This window comes from Archocentrus centrarchus, chromosome 7, assembly GCF_007364275.1.
Source record: "Archocentrus centrarchus isolate MPI-CPG fArcCen1 chromosome 7, fArcCen1, whole genome shotgun sequence".
In the NCBI taxonomy this organism is placed as follows: domain Eukaryota; kingdom Metazoa; phylum Chordata; class Actinopteri; order Cichliformes; family Cichlidae; genus Archocentrus; species Archocentrus centrarchus.
This window is the reverse complement of record NC_044352.1, coordinates 1,512,136-1,531,853: the sequence shown is the minus strand read 5'-3', so window position 1 is coordinate 1,531,853 and position 19,718 is coordinate 1,512,136. Positions and strand designations below refer to the sequence as shown.

The window sequence follows — 19,718 nt, the reverse complement described above, 5'->3', positions numbered from 1 at the left end:
CTTACGTCACTGAGCCAGCGTCGCTCTTCCTCCTCACCTCAGAGAACTTGCCGTCTCCAAACCACTGCAGCCACCTCATGCCGTGGCTGGCCTGCCGTTTGCCGGTGGCTCGCCACGTCACCACGATGCCCGGCCACCACGAGAAGCCTTTAATCTTCCCCCAAACCAGCTCGCCGATTCCAAAACCCTTGTTGTCCTAAAGACAGACGTGGGAGGAAGAAGAGAACATGTTGGATTCATCAGCAAAGTTAAGTAAAGATCTCAGTTGTTCGACACTTTTAGGTGATTTTAGGTGTGCAGAATATCAGGATAAAGTTAGAGCGAGTTCACGCCTCACAGACGTGAACGTCAAAGCACGATCACCTGCTCCCGTTCCTCCTCAGAAACTCCTCATGATGTTTATGATTCATTCTGACTGATTTCTTATGTCGTGAGACCCCGCGTCCACATATGGGGACATTACATCTTGGCTTTGCTGCACCTTATACTTCATTGTGCTCAATAGTGTTTTATACTTTGTTAAGTCACGTTGTTTTTGTTGTGTTATGCTATAAAATAATACCAGCGTCCACATCTGAGGACATTTTCTTTTCACAAATGTTTGTAACAACCATGTAACAAAATACAACGTCCTGTTCAAAGAGGAAGCTCAGTTTATATACATATCAGGTCCATCTAATCACAAATATCTAGGAGAAATTAAAAATGAATTGCTAACAGGAGCTCGGGTCTTAGGAGGTTAAAAATCTTCAGAGCGTTCTCTTGATGAAATTCGTCGGGGCACCTGTGGGGCAGGCGGCCCAGGTTCCACCTGCGGCCCTTTCCTGCCTTCCCCTGTCTCTCTTCCTTCTGCACTATCCAGTATAAAAAAGGCCAAAAGAATATCTTTAAATAAAAAAGAAGCTTGAAATCATAACAGGATAATGACCCTAAACTGTTTTGTATCCATCTCAGCTTCTTTCTGCTCCAGCCTGAAATAACTGCTTCCTTTGCTTTGTACTTTACTCTTTTTATGTCTGCAAAAACTTTAAAAATCCCTGATAACACCACAGTCCTCCCCCTGAAGGTCACTCTTTAACGAGCAGCTGGGATTTCAGAGCCGGGCCACGTGATCCTTCGGTCCTCCTCAGGAGGGAAAGCCAATAGGCTTCGTGCTGGAGTCTGACTCCATGAACGGATGCTACGCCCCGCTGAGCGGAGCCGGGATCGAGTGAAAACACACAAACACAGCAGCAGCACATGTGCAGCGAGAGGTAAACAGAGGCATGCAGAGCTGCAGGAGGCTGTGTGTGTGTGTGTGTGTGTGTGAACTCCTCCACCTGACAACACAAGGTCAGGTGGAGGAGTTTCTGTGGAAATCTGTGGTCAGTTACCTTCCTCCTCTTTCTCTACTCCCAAACATCCACTTCCTGTTTCTCCTCTGAACAGCTGTACAAATCTCTTTTTTTTTTTGAGGACTTCTGAAGGACGTTCCAACAACTCTGCAGCTGAGATCAAACCTCCAAAGCATCATAAATTTTAAAGTGACCTCTGCTGGTAATTTCTAGCTTCATATAAATATATCTTATATATTTCAGCTCCTCCCCCTTTAAGAGAACTTTCTTCTGATTGGTAAAAGAAGGTCTGAACAGCAGGTGGGTGGGGCTTCTGAAATGACCTTATAAGCCCCCCCCCCCCCTAAAAAAAAAAAAACAAAGCAAAAAAACCATCATACTGACCCAAGAGTCGAAAAACCTGGGATAAACTGAGTGTTTCGAGCTTTGGACTCACAGGGATTGCTGTACATACACCAAACATCATTAGAAACGTGGGTCATGTGTAGCCCCTTAACTGGCAAGGGCCCGGTGACGGGCCGTTTGTAGTCCCTTTTATATGGCAGGCTAGACCCTCCCATTTTTATTGACACGTCATTCGGCCAATCATGTAACTGGCTGCACCAAATCACCTGACAAAGCTACGTGACGCCCTCTGAGTATTATTGGCTCTGGGAAACCCATTTCTTAACATGATTGGCCGAATGAGGTGTCAGTCAAAATGGGCGGGTCTAGCCTGCCATATAAATGCACTTCATTCGGCCCGCGGACCAGACGCAGCCGATTAATAGGCTATGAAATGGGTTGTTCAGAGCCAATAATAACCAGAGGGTGTTATGTAGTTGTTTCAGGTGATTTTATTTGCTGCCAGTTAAGGGGTTAATATGAACATAACTCAAACCCAGCACATGTGCTCATGACTCACATTGTACTCCTGCGGTGCTTCAGAGCTGGATGAGGTGCTGGTGCTCTGGGCCGAGTCTTTGGAGTCTTGTTCCATGAGCTCCAGACGAGGAGTCTCCGGGACCCCACCGGACCCAACCGCAGCTGCCCGAGGATTGCCGGCACACTGACGGCAGGGAGAGAGAAAAAGAAGGAGAACAAACTGTCAGGAGCACAAACTCAACACCAACAATTATACTGGAATTTTGTGTGAGTCAGCAGCCACTCGGCTCCTCGATCCCCCTCTGATGTGGGCAGAGAAGTGTGTTTGTGCTTCACCACCTCGTCATCCTCACTGTGACTGACAAACATTACATTCATGTTCCTGCTTTTGGGGTGAAAACTACAATAAACATAATGGCTCTTTGTTTTTACTCTTTTCTGACATTGAAAGAAATGAGCATCAATGAGGAGAAGTTATGCTGAAGAGTGGAGGAGTCATCCTCACAGAATCCGCTCACAGCGCCGATTTCTGCGGCTCTTCTGCCAAACACAACATTTGTTCCTGCATCGAAAGGCTCCAGTAATCTCAGACAAAACTGTCGCTGCAGTCAAGTGGAGAAATTTGCTACACGGAGGATTCAGGTTGGGATATTTCCCACACTGTCCCACATGCAGCAGGAAACATTCCTCCTCAGACGTGCTCTCACTGCTGGAAATACTGCAGTTCAGTGAGGAAGCTGCCTGGATGGAGCATGCACACACGATGACCAATCAGCAGCAGCCCTGAATATGACCTACAATGTTTGCACATTAGCAAAATACAACGGAGTCTCTGTGCTCGGCAGCTGGCAGGTTACAGACATGAACCTGTGTCATGTGACGTCTCCAAACGAGCGCAGGTGTGAAAACCGTTCAGTTCTGGAGCGCTGAGATCGCCCCCTGGGGGCTGAGCTTGGTTCACCCGTACACGAGAAGCCGAAGGAACAGTGGCCAAATTTAAATCAGGTCACTTTTGATGTTTTTTTATTTGCACTTCAGCTAAAACACCCAAAGACTTTCAGGGTGAGGGGGTCCGACAGCTGTGTGCATGTGGGACACCACGACGAGCCTGCTTCTGGACGCTCCCTGCTGCCTTTGGACTCCTACGCTGTAGCCTCTCAGCCTAAAACTGCAGTTTGATATGTTTACTCATGGACGTCAGGTCAGAAGCTGATTTCTAATCAAGTTTAAGCTCTGCAGCGAGCAATCTAATAATGTTGTTTATGGGTGCAGCTCATATCCTAATAAATGTTTTAGGTGCTTTTTATGCAAAACTAACACCTGTGAGGATTTCCTGCTTTTTTCATTAGTATATAAACAAATATGGTTTTAAACAAACATGATGATGTGAGTGTGGCCTTGGAAAACTCGGTTAAAGTCGTGAATGATGAAGACCGTGCAGAGGTACTTATGTCTTCGTGTTTGTTCTTCAGGGTTCAGCAGGTTTACTCGTTTTTAGAGACACCCGGATGCACCAGGTGAACTGAGTGAAGTGCCTGTTCTAATTTTCCATGCGGTTCTGTTTGTCCTGACGCAGCACCTGATTCAGTCCCGTCTGACATTTGGTGAAAGCAGGAAGCACGAACGAGGAGGAAGTTCAGCTGATTAAACCCGAGCAGCCGCACGAGGAACATGGCGGGGTTTTACGTTTTTAATCATTGCACATTTCTGAGAAGCCAGCGACCCGGCGCCGGCTCAGTGAGCTCGGACTCTTTACCGGTGACGTGCTCTGCTCCTGCTTGCGGTTCTGTCGCCGGGGTTTGCCGTGCACGTGTGGCCTCAGACCGGCCTGGAAGATGGTCCTGGGTCGAGGTCTCTGTCTCAGGCCCAACTGAGACGCCCCTGAAGGCTTATCCTGTACGCACACACACACACACACACACACACACACACACACACACATACACACACACACACACACACACACACACACACAGACTAGATGAAGCTCCCCTCTCCTCTCTGCTACATGAAGGTGCAGTAACTTCTATACAAGAGTCGTACCGAGTCCCAGGTACTTTCCTCATCCTCGCCTCTCTTCCTGCTCCTCTTCCTGTTTCCCCTCGAACACTGGTTACCGTCTGTGGGGGGAGGGGAGGAGAACAGAAGGTTAGACAGGCGGTGTTACAGCGCACACAGTTATTTTCAGTTTTTCTCAGCTGCACGCTCAGTTCGTGTGCAGCCAAATTCTCCAGGTCAAAGGTCATCGTCAGACTGAAGGCACAAAAACAAAGAGGAAGAAAGAAGAAGCCACCTCAAGACATCTGTGGAGATTAAACTTCATTAAGTCACTGACAGCAAAACATTCATCACTTAAGACTTTTAATCTGTTAGATTAAAAAAAATCCACTCAGCGTTTAATGAGTAAAGAACCGGACTCGACTCAATAAAGCCCCAAACGGGCTAACTCGGTTTTTGCCCCACAAATGCTACATTTAAGCTTCTGGCCTCTAAAGGGCTTCAAAACACCCGAGATCTGAATTTTAATCTGAACTCCAGCTGAGACGTTTCGTATCCTTCACAAACAGAGCTCAGAGGATGCTGGCATCACATCGTGTGACTCCACCCTCTTTAACCTGCTGAACGCATGAAGGAAGATGTGGGACACCTGTGTTAGGAAGAGCAACACGCTTACTGAGAGGACTGGAAATGTTAGTGGGCTCTGACCTCTGTGGGCTCTGTGGACCGAACACAGCCTGCTGCAGGTATCTGCTCAGTTTAATGAGCCGCACAGCTTTCTGTTCAGTTTGGTGTTACACAAAAAATAATTTAATATTGTTTCCTGTGCATGTGACATCACTGTACTCATTTAAATATCTTCCCTTTGAACGTGCAGCTCATATCAGTTTGTTTCTGGAAACACACAGGAAACCAAGAGGCCTTCAAAATAAAGTTCTCAAATAAGATATGCAACAGTCTAAACACAAACGATGTGAGGTACCTTGAGGTGAGGCGGCGCCTCCGGTCTGTTTGGGGCTGAAGGGCGAAGGCGGTTCGGCCGCAGTCAGAGGGCTGTTCTCATTGGTCAGTTCCACGCCGCTGTCATTCTCTGACAGGCCCTCAGCTGGAGGCTTGTCTCCGTTCACCGCCGCCTGGAGACAGATGGAGAACAGAGGCACAAACAGTTATTTCACTGCAGCACTCTGAAATAAAGCTTGGAGATGGCGGCTGCTGTAGGCCACAGTCGGAGGTTACTCTGGCTTGATTGTAAAGAAGAGTCATAGAAGGTGACGATGCTGTTATGGAGGCTACAACCTCAAACTCCTCAAGCATCCACAGCCACAGTTTGATTCATCGCTCCATCAGACCTGCTGCCTGATTTCAGTGTAATGTGGCAGACCTCAGCCTTTCCTCCATGTTTCCCTTCATTAAGAATCAGACCATTTCTGATGAAGCTCCAGCAAACAGCTGATGGATCAGCTGAAGGTCCAGATGCATCTCTCAGGTCCTGTCAGGTCTCTGCTGGATTTGTTCTTGTTTCTGAAGGACATGACTTTCAGATCCTGATCATCTGCTCTAGTTTTTTAGACCTCACACTTCTTCTTCTGTCCTCCACGTGTCCAGTTCCTCAGATTAAGGACACACTGCACACCATGCTGAGATATGCCTTCAGCTAACAGCTCTTTGGAAATCACGTTGTTGGTCCTAAAATCCCGTTTTATGCTGTCAGACTGAGTAATCTTTGCTATTTTTTCATAGATTCAACTAAAGAAGTGTGTTTGTGACAGGCTGCTAGAATCGGTCTTTGCTAAGTTGTCTGTTATGTGCAGACACAAACTGATTCATAGCTCAGAGTTTTAAAAAGCTCAGGTACAGCGACTGGACAGAAAATGAGTGAAAAAGCAGCAAATGTCCAAAAGTTTGAAGCACCTTGGCCTCAAGACCAAGTCTGGCTGCTTGGAAGCAACATATGAAGAAATGAGGGGTGGCTCAGGACTTTTGCACAGTCCTGTCCATTTGCAGGTTTAGAACGTATCTGTTTGTGTACTGTCCAGCAGCTCAGGAGCCTCCATGTGGTGTCTCCCTGTGAAGCTGAAGGGAGCGGTGTTACAATAAGCAGGAGGCTCGTGTGATTTAGGCAGATGGAGATGTTCCCCACTCTGCTCTGAAAGCGTTTCATTATCGGTCACATTAACGGTCCAAATTCAGAACCAGCTCAGCAGAAACAGCACACCTCTACACCGCGCTGACCACACAGCCCGCACAGCTCAGTACGACAACGGTGTGTTTGATGTGAGGGCTGAACACAACCTGACTCAGAGGTGACGCCAACGCTCGACATTCCCGAAGCCTCACATAATGTTCAGGACGCAGAACATCCGCGGGGGTCCCGGCAAGTACGCCCCAGAGCCTCTTGCTTCACAGCTGTGATGGCTGCCATTAAACTGTCACATGATTTTACAATGACAAATGATTAACATGCCTAGCAGCGAGCTCAGAGCGGGCAGCCAGCGCAGTGCAGTCAGGACTTGTTCAGTCTTCTAATCCTCTGACGGCAGCAGACGATCACCTCTCCCAGAAAGTCTGATGCTTTTCCAAGTGGGTCATTCCTGCTGGATGAACTCCAGCATCCAACATGTGGCTTACTTTGCTACCAGTGAGAGTACCTGTCCATGTAACAGTGAGAAATACTATCTATCTATCTATCTATCTATCTATCTATCTATCTATCTATCTATCTATATATCTATCTATCTCCTTTAAGGAGACCTTCTGCTCAGGCTACGTCCTGCCAGCAGGTTTCCAGTGTGAAACAAAGCACGGACACAACACTGACATGTCAGGATTTTTTGTTCCTGACTAAACAAGAAGGAACTAAAACAAAGACAAATGACTTTAAGTCCAAAGCTAACAGGCATGAAGGCGTTGTGTAACAACGAGCCAAAGCCTCTCTTCCCTTTACGTAATCTTGATGACATATTCTTTGTCTGCTCATGATGGGACAATCCATCCATTCTGTGTTGTTTTAAGCCAAGTCACAAGTTTGGACCGTGTTTCAGGTATACTGACAGCTGTTCACCAATGACACATTTCAGTTCCTCTGCTGGGTCACTGAGCACCATCCCAGACCGACTCAGCGTGGCTGCCGTCATGAGGACGCTGAGCGAGAAAGCGAAGCTTCCTATCCTCATCTAGGATAGGAAGAGTGAGACTGCAGATACAAACAGTAAAAATGAGCTTCCTCTGACCAGTGTATGAGATCAGAGATGGGATGGGGAGCCCAGCTCAGAGAAGACTATTACTCCTCCACAATGAAGATAAGGTGGTTTGGACGTCTAACCAAGACACCTCCTGCGTGAGGCTGGCTGGGAGGAGGCGCCATGCTGGAGCTGAGAGGATGGCAGTACCAGCACAGCCCCACAAACTGCTGAGCGCGAGGCTCCAACCACCGATGTTAGCGACTTTGGGAGGAGATAATAAAACAGATTCACTCATGAACACAACCCAAAATGTGGGCTGAGCTCCAGCGCTAACACTTCACTGTTCAAAAACAGTGGTCATATCAAACGCTGACTTTCATACTCATTAGGACTGTTTTTGCATTGTATGCTGTATTTCAATGTATTCCAGTAGCTAGCTAGCTAGCTTTTTATCGTCATTGTATTAGAGTACAACGAAACTGAGCAGCAATCCTTAAGGTACCTAAACCCAATAAAAACATTCAATAAACTAAAGGTTTCCATAAACTGCTGCACCTGTTTCTCACTTTCCTGCAAAATATAAAGAAATGAAAGGTGGCTCAAGACTTCTGCATGGTGCTGTAGTGCAAAATGTCCTCGCCGTCCCCTGACGTGCCATCGCTCTCTCTTCTTTTCATTCATGTCTTTTCAAACTAAGCCTCTTGTGTTGGCTCATTTACAGCATCTGAAAATTGCACAATGTCTGCATTTGTTTTAATTGTTCTCTGTGCCGCCTCCATCACCTTATCAGACACCTTTGCACAATCAGTGAAAGGATCTTGGTGTCTCTGGTTCAGGTCCTGCAACTCTTTTGAAGACCGCTGGATCCGTGACAACAGATGATTGTATGGTTTTCATGAAATTCCAAGGCATACCTGGACTTGCCTCGTGCACACCAATCTGCCTTGGCAAAGCATTTGGAAACCACAGGGTCATGTAATCCAGCAGACCATTAGCCATGTCTGTTACAAATGACCAAAGTTTGGCCTGGTTCCTCCCTGAGAGCTGACGGGCTGTCTGATCACGACTTCCTTACAGTACGGAAGGCTTTTCCCGATGGGAAAGATATTCTCACTCTTTGGTTTAGACATACATCTAACTGGTTGAAGATAGCACATGACAGACTGACAGACAGATGATAAATGCTTTAACTTGAAAGTGCCTTTCTAGCCTTTTCAATGAGCACTTCCCAGATGGTTAAAAAACGTTATGTGTAAATGTAAGATGTGCCAAAGGTTAAGAACTAACCCTGAGGTGGTGTACTTTGTCAGGCATGCCTGCATATTCAACACGAAGTCAACATGCGACACAAACACCACAGAGGCCATAAAAGAAGTGTGCACATGACAAATGTGCAACATTAGCAGTGAGTCATTTTACTGGAGCGAGCGCCCCGTTTGTCAGAGGAATCGGAGCGGAGAGGACGGATCAGCTCAGGCCCTGACGGAGGGCGGGAATGCTTTCATTGCTCCTTCCCTCTGCATCGCTTCAGGAGAGCCGGCCACGTGAGTCTCTGCAGCAACTTCTCTGCTGTGTCTGGACTTGAACTTACAGCATCCCACTTATCCACATAATCCCTGCTCTGCCCGCCCAGATTAGAGGAAGAGTGAATACAAAAGATGCTCAGATATTAATGCATTTAGGTAACACCTAGAGAGATTTGTGTGTGTGTGTGTGTGTGTGTGTGTGTTGCAAACTACAACAGAAAGAAAGGTTTTAAGCTGAATATTGATTAATTGATTAGCACTCTGAAACACACCTTAGGCAAAGTTCTAACAGAAGCACAGAAAGAACCTGTAAACTCCACACAGAAAGGTTCAAATCCAGGACCTTCATGCTGTGAGGCGACAGCGCAAACCACTGTTACCACTGCACTGCAAGAAGCAGGTGCAAACTGCTAGTTTAACCTTTTTGATTTAATCTGTTCGAGCTTATTGTCTGTTTTTCCCAAGAAGCAACCTCTGAGGCAAAAAAAATAAATCCTGAGCTGCAGTTCCTCTGCCATCCAGCAGAGGCACCACAGTGAGTCAGTCCCCAAAGACTCCTGTGTTAACATTTTCCAGCAGAAATAAACATGTTTACAGCCTGATACAGAAACTGAGCTGAAGTCAGGGCCATAAACATGATCATTTATTCCTAATATTGGCACCATTTCTTATTTTCAGCAGTTTAGACCTGTTACCCTTCGTCTACAAACAGTTGAGAGGAACCGGCTAAACAACAGCCGGTTCTTAGCGAGTCAGTTAATATTGGGCTCGAGTGTCCTAAAGAGCACACTTTCCCCTGATAATCAGTTTGATTACATTCTCACGCTGTATGAGAGTTTATTCACTAAACGCCAGTCCAACAAAGGTAGTGCCACTTCAAAGAAACTTCTGCTAATGCTGGCTAAAAGTAGCTAACAGCGGCTAACAGCAGCTAACTGTGGCTAACCGCAGCTAATAGTAGCTAATAGTGGGAAAAACAGTAGCTAACAGGAGCTCTCTGACTCACTGACTCATATCAGACTCCTTTCACAGAGGTTTGCAGCCCCCTCCAGAGTTAGTAAAGGGGGAGCGTCACACAGCCGAGGTAAACAGCAGACTGACAGCCTTCCACAGACAGGCCAGCCGCGGCCGTTATGGGGTACAGGTAATATTTCTGATCTCTCCTGGCTGACTAAAGCATGTTTGTCCCACAGCGACCACCGTAGCACTCTACTGGAATTGGGAGGGGTCCGAAAACAGAACTCTGCTGACTGCAATCTACTGAAGTTTAATAGTGAAAGTTTTACACACTGTAACTTTAACATCAGTATCAGTAAAAAATTCTTCATTTTCTCCAGTTAAACCTACAAACTCCAGGTAATCTCAAATGTGACTGTGCTGTTGTTGCCTTTTAGTCTACTTTCACTGACAAAGCTGGATTTAAGAGCACTGCAGGACGAGGCTGCAAACTTCCACCGTTTCCAACCAACGTGAGGCTACAAGGAACTATTTGAGACTGATCTGCTCATTAGCCGACAGAGAAGGTGAGCAGCAGTGGAAACCTCGTTTTCTCTAATGATAATTTAGAGAGTCAGAGGAAGAAAACAAGCAGTGAGGAGGAGGAGAGAAGGAGCAGCTGTGAAACAGATGGAAAATTCAGAGACTGTTTTTAATCCCAATGACCACAATGCCTATCTGCGTCTGTTTGTGATTGTTAAAGCTCGTAAAACAGGGAGTGAGCGTGTGTGTGTGTGTGTGTGTGTACATTTCCACTATAACAAATGAACTCTGTGAACTTGTGAGAAAGTGTGCGCTCAGTGTGGTTTGGAGTAGAAACTGCTGAGAGGTGGAAACGAGGGAGGAAACAGAGAAAGTGACATGTTATGAATCATTTTCAGGAGTATTTTAAGGACAGCTGTTTGAAACATCAGCTCACAAAAATCATGACCACTGATCCTCTGAGGACCACGAACACCTTTGTTTATTATTTACTTCATTTAGTCCCCATCAAAGCACAGCTGCTCTTCCTGACATCATGTTCATGTGAAAGCTGATATTATTAGAATCAGACAAAAAGGTGCAACAACAGCAGCAACACAATCACATCGAAGTGAAACTGCACAGACAGACTCACTGACAGCAGGCTTCTAGTTTCAAATGGAGCAAACGTGTCGAACCGGTGACAAGAAAACAGATTTCTGCTACTGGACCCTTCGAGGTCATCTCCTTGTGCCCCTCTGGACTTCACGTTGAGGGGCATCGCGGCTGATGACAGCTGGTTCTGCAGCAGTGGAGAAAGTCCACAGTATCGGAGCCTGATGGAGGTGCATCAGGTCACGAGTGACCAGGAGTCCACTCATCTACCACAGTCAGCCTGTCAGTGCTGAGCTCTGATAGTTTCTCCTCTTATTTTTACTGGAAGACAAAGGTGGCAATAAGTATACAAAACTATTTGCCAGCCATCACACAGCAAGAAAAACAGAAGAACACACTAATATCTACCAGGCACCAATGCCAGTGTAGTCCTAGTGCCGGTCCCACACCTGGATAAATGGGCTAGATGAAAATGCAGATCATCTGGTTTATCAGAACAGCTTGATTTATCTCATCAACAGATTTTTGGGACTGGAGACCTTAAGAGGTTCTTTATTTGAACCTTAACCTTTAATGCTCATATGTTAAATCTAGAATAGAATTTAAAATACTTCTCCTCACATACAAGGTCTTGAATAATCAGGCCCCATCTTATCTCAAAGACCTCATAGTACCATATCACCCCAACAGAGCACTTCTCTCTCAGACTGCTGGCTTACTTGTGGTTCCTAGGATACTTAAGAGTAGAATGGGAGACAGAGCCTTCAGCTTTCAGGCACCTCTTCTGTGGAACCAGCTTCCAGCTTGGATTCGGGAGACAGACACCCTCTCTATTTTTAAGATTAGGCTTAAAACTTTCCTTTAGGATCAAGCTTATAGTTAGGACTGGATCAGGTGACCCTGAACCATCCCTTAGTTATGCTGCTATAGGCCTAGGCTGCTGGGGGGTTCACATAATGCACTGTTTCTCATTCACCTTATTTACTTTGTTTATACTCCACTCTGCATTTAATCATTAATTGATATTAATCTCTGGCTCTCTTCCACAGCATGTCTTTCTCTCCCCTCAGCCCAACCGGTCGCGGCAGATGACCCCCCCTCCCTGAGCCTGGTTCTGCTGGAGGTTTCTTCCTGTTAAAAGGGAGTTTTTCCTTCCCACTGTCACCAAGTGCTGCTCATAGGGGGTCGTTTTGACTGTTGGGTTTTCTCTGTATTATTGTAGGGTCTTTACCCACAATACAAAGCGCCTTGAGGCGACAGTTTGTTGTGATTTGGCGCTATATAAATAAAATTGAATTGAATTGAATTGAATTGAATATGAAGTGAATTTTCTTTACCTAGTAATAAGATCATAATTCAGACTGAATTACTTTGCTGAGGATTAAAGTGTAAAAATAAGCTACTGTATGTGAGCTGACTTGGACTCATGGATCCACACCTGCTGCTGCTGTGAACTTAGTTTAAGTCGCTGAGCGATGGTGGAGGGCAGACAGACATTTGGTGTGTGCTGAAAGAACCAGCCGAGGACAGACTGAAGAGGAACAGCTGTTTCTGAGGCTTTGCAGATGTTTCTGCTGCATTAAAACTGCCGTCCTCACAGATGCACACTCTCCACAGGAGCGTTGTGTCTGATAACAAGAACAGCGAGTGTCTTCTAGAGCGAACTGTGAACAGCAAAGTAAACTGTGACCTCTCGGTCCTCTGATGGTTAACAGCTAGCAGAAACACCATCTGAGTTCCTGCAGCACAGATGGACTTTGCATGGCCTTGGCTCTCACACCGTGCTCCTCCACCTCCAATTAACACATTCAAACATAAAATATGATGTAAAGGCGTCACAGACGGACCTAAAGACTTATTTTAGTAACATCTGGCTTCATGCTTATGCAATTCTACACGCTCAACTCAGCAGCTGTTGTAAATGGCATTTGCTGATGGTACCTAAAATAAGAAACGTGCTTTTCTCAGATAAATGCGTCCTCAGGAAACCTGCAGAGCACAAAGGTTCATTCATTTGACCCTGCACAAATAAATCCCTCTCCTCCCACACCAACAAAAGAAAAAACTACTAGATTTTATTTAAATGATCTTTTGAGCCAGCCATATACAGGATGTTCATCTGTGCTGATGATTTGTAAAATACAGGACACACTGAGGCCTGAATTATGCTTCAGCGAGGCCTATGCAGGGAAATCTGAACCCTACGCCGTAATCACAATCCCCCCCAGCCTGCATCGACCTGACGCGTGGTTACGTCATAGGTTACCTTTTCCCTGGAGCTTCGAAGTAATCATTAGTGCGTGGACTGGTCAAGGTTATCCATCCATCCATCCATTCACTTCCGCTTATCCTGTTCAGGGTCGTGTGTGTGTGTGTGTGTAGGGGGGGGGGTTGACAAAGGGCGAGAGGCAGGGTACACCCTGTACAGGTCGCCAGCCTGTCACAGGGCCTAGTCAAGGTTATTACATTGAAAAATGAACAATTCTAAGAACAATAAATCAGCTAACAGCGCACAAACTCCAGCTACAAAGTTAGCAACTTCTGCACCCAAAGAAACTGCTACCACCACGCTGACTACAATGGACCAACTCCCATCAGAATTCACAAAGCAGAGGACAGCACTCGCAGTCTTCGTTGGACTCGCTGCAGTCAATGGTGAACTCATTCCAGCGATAATTTTGAATGGCTAACGAGAGCCGAGTCCACCATTGAAGTGCTCCAAATCCAAAACCGGCTTGATGACCCCGAGAATCGATCACGGAAAGCCAGCCTCCGTATATTAAATATTCCTGAAGGCAGTGAATACGATAAAGATCCACTCATATTCATGTCAGAGATGCTGATGCAGGTGATGGGCCCTGGTGTTTTCTCTACACCACCCAAAATGGAGAGAGCCCAATGCTCCCCGACCACTAAATCTGGTCAGAGGAAATCCCCCCGAGTGTTCCCGATTTGCTTCTCCAGATTCCAGCAGAAAGAGGCTGCACTGCAATGGGCCAGAAACCATGAGATCAAATACCAAGTCGCCACTCTAAGGCTACGTTCACACTGCAGCCTGAAGTGACCCAAATCCGATTTTTTCGCCCTTGTGCGACCTGTATCCGATCTTTTCATGCCAGTCTGAACAACACAGATCCGATTTTTTCAAATGCTCCCAGGCCACTTGGAAATGTGGTCCTAAATCCGATACGTATCCGATCTTTTCAAATTGCGACCAGAGTGTGTATGGCCAGGTCGCATTCATCCGACCGGCATGTCATTGATACTCGACAAACGTCACTACTCTGCGTTGCGTTACGCGGACGTGGGAAGGAAAACGCGTGACTTCCGCAAACATTGAGCGCGCTCGCTACATGTGACGTTATCGCGTCCTCTACTGCGCATGCGGGACACTTTCAGGTTCATCTGCTGTTCACACACAGATCACATCCAAGTCGCATATATTTGGAAATGTGAACGACCACACACGCAAAAAAAAAAAAAAAAAAAAAAAAAATCGGATTTCACAAAAAAATGTGAATTGGGTCACTTCAGGCTGCAGTGTGAACACAGCCTAAGAGTCTTTCAGGATGTCAGCACCACACGCTAGAAAGAGGGCCGCGTTTAACGGTGTTAAACTGGCCCTCAGGTTTCACATGCTGTACCGGCTGCGGGTGACGCGTGGGAACGATGTGCACACTTCAACTCACCCGATGAAGCCCAGAAATTTATGTGATCAGAGGTTTGGTGAGGAATCACCAGCAGTCAGACTCAAGGTATGGACACTCGCTGAGACCACGGAAAGACTCATTTCTATCACACTACAGTATACAGCTGGGACTTTTATTCCACACTGAGAACCGTTTGTACCCTTACAGTTATTTAATATATTTATATTTTACTATTACTATCAGTGATGTCAGTAACGCGTTACAGAAGCTGGACTTCGGTACAAACCAGTAAGTGTGTGTGTGTGTGTGTGTGTGTGTGTGGGGGGGGGGGGGGGGGGGGCTGAAAAAGTTGGTCAGACAGTCATGTTTATGCTGAGGCGGCAGGGGGTGCTGCCGGTGTTGTACCATAAAGTGATTCCCTGTATTTAAATGGCTGTATTTAAATGACTTGTTGATCTGTGAAGAATATATCAAACATATCTCTCATGAATGATATCAGGTCATTCTGAGTGAGAAACAGCATTTCTGTCACAAGGTAGAAGCTGCACTCAGTTTGTGACTTTTATATATTCTTTTTTTTTTCAAGGTAAAAACTGTCAACAAATATAACATCACAGTTATATAAAGATATTTGAAGTGGCCAAAAAGCTCTGGATTGATTATAAAGTAGGTAGAATAACACAGACTCCTAAAGATTGTTGAAAAACAGGTTATTTCTGCATTTTATATATAAGCCCTTCATAAATCATGCTGACTGCACTGTTTACCAATATAAGCAAAGACATTACACAAACATCTGAATCACTATGACGGAAGATCACTTTTTGGCACAACACCGGCCGCTGTTGAAAGTAACTAATAAAGTAACTTGTAATCTAACTTAGTTACTTCTAAATTTAAGTAATCAGTAAAGTAACTACGTTACTTTTTAGAGTAATCAGGAATCTGACTACTTTTTCAAGGTAACTATACCATCACTGATTACTATGTTATTTTTTTTATTATCCTTTCACATACTGGGAGCCCTCTTGGACAGCAGCATGAAGAAAGTGCATTAGCAGAAGTGTCCGCCTGCAGCGTCGCTCAGAGATAACTGTTAGCATAGCGTCACTGCTAGTTTTAGTTCCTTTGTTACATGGAGAACAATAATAATGCGTACGACGCATCAGCTGTAATGTAAAAGCTTGAATGGACAAAGAGCCAGAATATTCAATCACCCGAAGTACCTGAAAGGTGAAACCCAGCTGCTGATTAAGGATCAGGTTAGACTTAGAAATGATTGTTTTGGTCAATATTTACACCCCAATTAGGATGACGAGAAATTTATATCTCACTGATGTGAACTCACAACAACTGATTTTTGGAGGAGATCTAAATTAAGAATGAACAAGAAGAGCTTATTAGATTGATAAATGCCACAGATGCTCAGTGCGCCGTCTCGCCCTCCCCGAACTCTACAAAAGGAAGCTCGGCCTTCAAACACTGAAAAGACAGAACAACTGTTGAAACATGCAGAAATCATCAATGCAATAAAGGCAATGCAGTAAGACGCCCAATAAAATTCTTTAAAAAGTTTGTTATAAATGATCAACATTTCTACTGAACATGTTTAATGACTCCCTGTCTCCCACCTACATTAACTGAGGCATCGATCAGCCTCCTGTCAGCGAAAGCACAGATTGTAGTTCACATCGACCCGTCTCACTTCTCAACATTAGCTAAAGCCCTGAAACCACGACGTGATCTCTGCAGACCAAACCGGCTTTATTTTGGCTCACGACTCCTAAACATGATCCATTCTCCTGTGTCCAAGGATTAAAGCTAAAGGCACTCCGTGTCTCAGAGCCGCTCTCAGGTACTGAACTCTGGATGACTTCATTTCTTAAAAAGTGTGAAAAGTTAAGCTGATCATTCTGCCTCTTGTAGTTTCAGACGAAAACCGAAAACAGGGTTCGATGTCGGCCAGGTAGTGTATACACTATCATCATCATCCTCTCCCTCCATTAATCTGCCTTCCTGGATATCCATCACCCCTCCTCCTGCCCCTGGCTGACATGAACATGCTCAGTGAAGCATTAAAGTACATCCTTCTCACGCCTTCAGATCCATTTTTTCTCTCTTGTGTGGTACGAAGGACCACCTCCGCTTCTTTTATGACCTGTGCTGCCGCTGCTGTGATCACAGATGCTTCTTTAACACATGAAGCTATAAAAATGTCTGTTTGACTTTTTATATGTGCGTGAAGCCTTGCAGACTACGTCACACACGTTCCTCAGTGTGCAGCAGACTGCCCCGCGGCGCGCCAATTATGCTGTCAAATCATCTTAGCCGAGGCCACAATGATTAGAAACGCAGGTCTATCGATCTCACAGATCCAATCTACGCATACTTAACATACCTGAAGGCAGCGAAGACGGCCAGGATCCAACTAAGTTCATCTCCAAGTTGCTAAAGGATGCTATGGGGGACGACATATTTCCTTCCCCCCCGGAACTGGAGCGCGCGCACCGCACTGCTGGACCCAAGCCCGCAACAGGACGACCACCGCGGCCCTTCATCCTTGCATTCCACCGATACCGGGAGAAGGAAGCCGCTTTAAGATGGTCCAGGCAGCATGAAGTAAAGCATCAGGGAACCACCCTGAGAATATATCCAGACCTCAGCATCGCTCTTGCAAAGAAAAGGTCGGCATTCAACGATGTTAAAGGAGCTTTCTACCGGAGAGGTGTGTCATTTCGTCTTCTTTTCCCTGCTCGTCTTAAAGTTATATTTAAGGGAGAAACCCACTTATTTGACACGCCGGAGGAGGCCCGGGTGTTCTACGACCGCTGCGTTGCAAAATAAATATCTGAAGACAGACTTTTTTTTTTTGGGGGGGGGGGGGGGCAGGACATGGCAGGAACAGAGAGGACGGAAAAAGAGGGCAAATATCCCGGGGAAGAGGAAAGAGGTAATAACTCACTGCGTTATGGGTTGCACCTGCATACTCTGCATTGAATGACTTGATCAAACAATATTTCAGCTTTAAGTGGATGCACCGTTTTTCTCACAAGGGACATGTATCCATATATGTGTATGCTTGCACCATATATGCTTGTACACAAATACGCCCCTTATTATTACTATTATCTTCTTATACTGTTACTATTATTACTACCATTGTCATTATTATTACAATTTTTTTTTTTTTTTTTTTTTTTTTTTATGTCTTAGTTTTTGCTTTGACTGCCACCTAGTTAACTCAAGGGTTAGAATTGAGTAACTATAGGTTAAAGGTTCAAGTGTCTGTTGCCTAGTTCTAATGGGCTGTTGTTGGCTTTCATAATTTAGTAAATCTTAGTCAAAAATTCACTTTCATAATCACGTTGGTTATTGTATAAGTGCCTCGTGGAGCTTATATTACTCACTGTTTATAGTTGCTGGTACTGCTCTAACTCACTGTACAAAGAGTGTAACTCCTGCACACTAAGTTTATTGGGAACCTTCCAAAGTTAGTTAGGGACCGTGAGTATGGCCTATCGGAAGACCTACAAGATGCTTAAGGGACAGCAGTTGGCTTCGACAAGAGAAGCAAGGATACAGTTGGAGTGGGTTCTAATAAGGGTTGGGTTCAGAGCTGCCTTTTTTATTTATACTGCTGATTTGTGTTGTTTTTTTCACTTTTTTTTTCTCACGAGCTTGAACATTGCGGATAAGAAACCATGTACCGCCGGGTGGGGCTGCTGGGCCGGGACAGGCATAAGATCGGGTTATCATGGCTATCGTATGTAACAGCACTGCAAGAGGGGAGGCCTCAGTAGTTCGCTTTACTAGTTGGAATGTAAAGGGCATGAGAGGACCAGTAAAACGGGCAAAAATTTTTGCCCACCTCAAAAAACTAAAAACAGAAATAGCATTTCTACAGGAAACCCATTTGGTCTCTGCAGATCATACAAAACTTAGGAAGCCTTGGGTGGGACAAGTTTACCATTCACAATTTAACACAAAAGCAAGAGGAACAGCAATATTAATACATAAAAATATACAATTTACTTTAAGCAAGTCCATATCAGACCCACAGGGCAGATATGTTATAGTATCTGGTTCCCTATATAATATTCAAGTTACACTTGCTTGCATATATGCTCCCAATTGGGATGACCCCACTTTCGTATCCAGGTTAATCTCTGCTCTACCAAACATGAATTCTCACCGTTTGATACTGGGTGGTGACATAAACTGTGTAATGGATCCGACCCTAGACCGATCCAGCTCTAGATTGACATCTCCATCAAAGATGGCTCAGGCCTTGGCAGCATTCATGAAGGAGGCGGGCTGCATAGATCCCTGGCGCTTTTTGTTTCCAGATGTTAGGGAGTTTTCTTTTTTTTCACATGTCCACCAGTCGTATTCAAGGATTGATTGTTTTTTTATAGACAAAACTCTGCTACCCTTTGTCAAGGAAAGTGAATATTCTGCTATCGTAGAGTCTGATCATTCACCAGTATTACTGGACTTAGTCTTCCCACTTAATCAAGCTGAGCGCCCCAACTGGAGATTTGACTCGACTTTGTTAGCAGACGACAACTTTTGTGAATCGATGTCTACTGCCATAGACAATTTTTTGCTTGAAAACAAATCAGACTCTGTGTCACCCTCCATCCTGTGGGAAACATTAAAAGTGGTAATTAGAGGTGAAATAATATCTTACACTGCAACACGCAACAAAATTAGAAAAGCAAGGCAGGAACAGCTCATCAGCTCTATACTGGAGCTGGACCGGAGACATTCAATGTCACCCTCCCCTGAGCTATACAACGAGAGACTTTATTTACAAATGCAATACAATCTTATATCAACACAGGACGTGGAACAATCCTTGCTTAGATCCCGAGGCTTTGTATACGAACACGGTGAGAGGGCGGGCCGCCTTCTGGCCCATCAACTCAAAAGTCGGTCGGCGGCGCAGCTCATATCACAGATCCAAAAGACCTCCGACGAGCAAACTGTCGATCCGGCTGAAATAAACCGAGTCTTTGAGAAATTTTATTCTGTTCTATACTTATCACAATCTCCGGAGGATGATTCAGATATGAATAATTTTCTAGACGG

General features: G+C 45.2%; 1 protein-coding gene across 1 annotated transcript in view; it reads right to left on the bottom strand.

Moving 5' to 3' along the window:
- dnmt3bb.1 (DNA (cytosine-5-)-methyltransferase 3 beta, duplicate b.1) overlaps positions 1-19,718 on the bottom strand; it is a 57,953-nt gene that overhangs the window by 18,329 nt on the left and 19,906 nt on the right. Inside the window, exons 3-7 of the mRNA XM_030733124.1 lie at positions 5,179-5,329; positions 4,242-4,318; positions 3,955-4,092; positions 2,239-2,382; positions 38-196 (exon numbers count right to left, since the gene is read on the bottom strand). Of these exons, the coding sequence (XP_030588984.1) occupies positions 38-196; positions 2,239-2,382; positions 3,955-4,092; positions 4,242-4,318; positions 5,179-5,329 (669 nt within the window). The remainder of the gene's footprint in view (positions 1-37; positions 197-2,238; positions 2,383-3,954; positions 4,093-4,241; positions 4,319-5,178; positions 5,330-19,718) is intronic.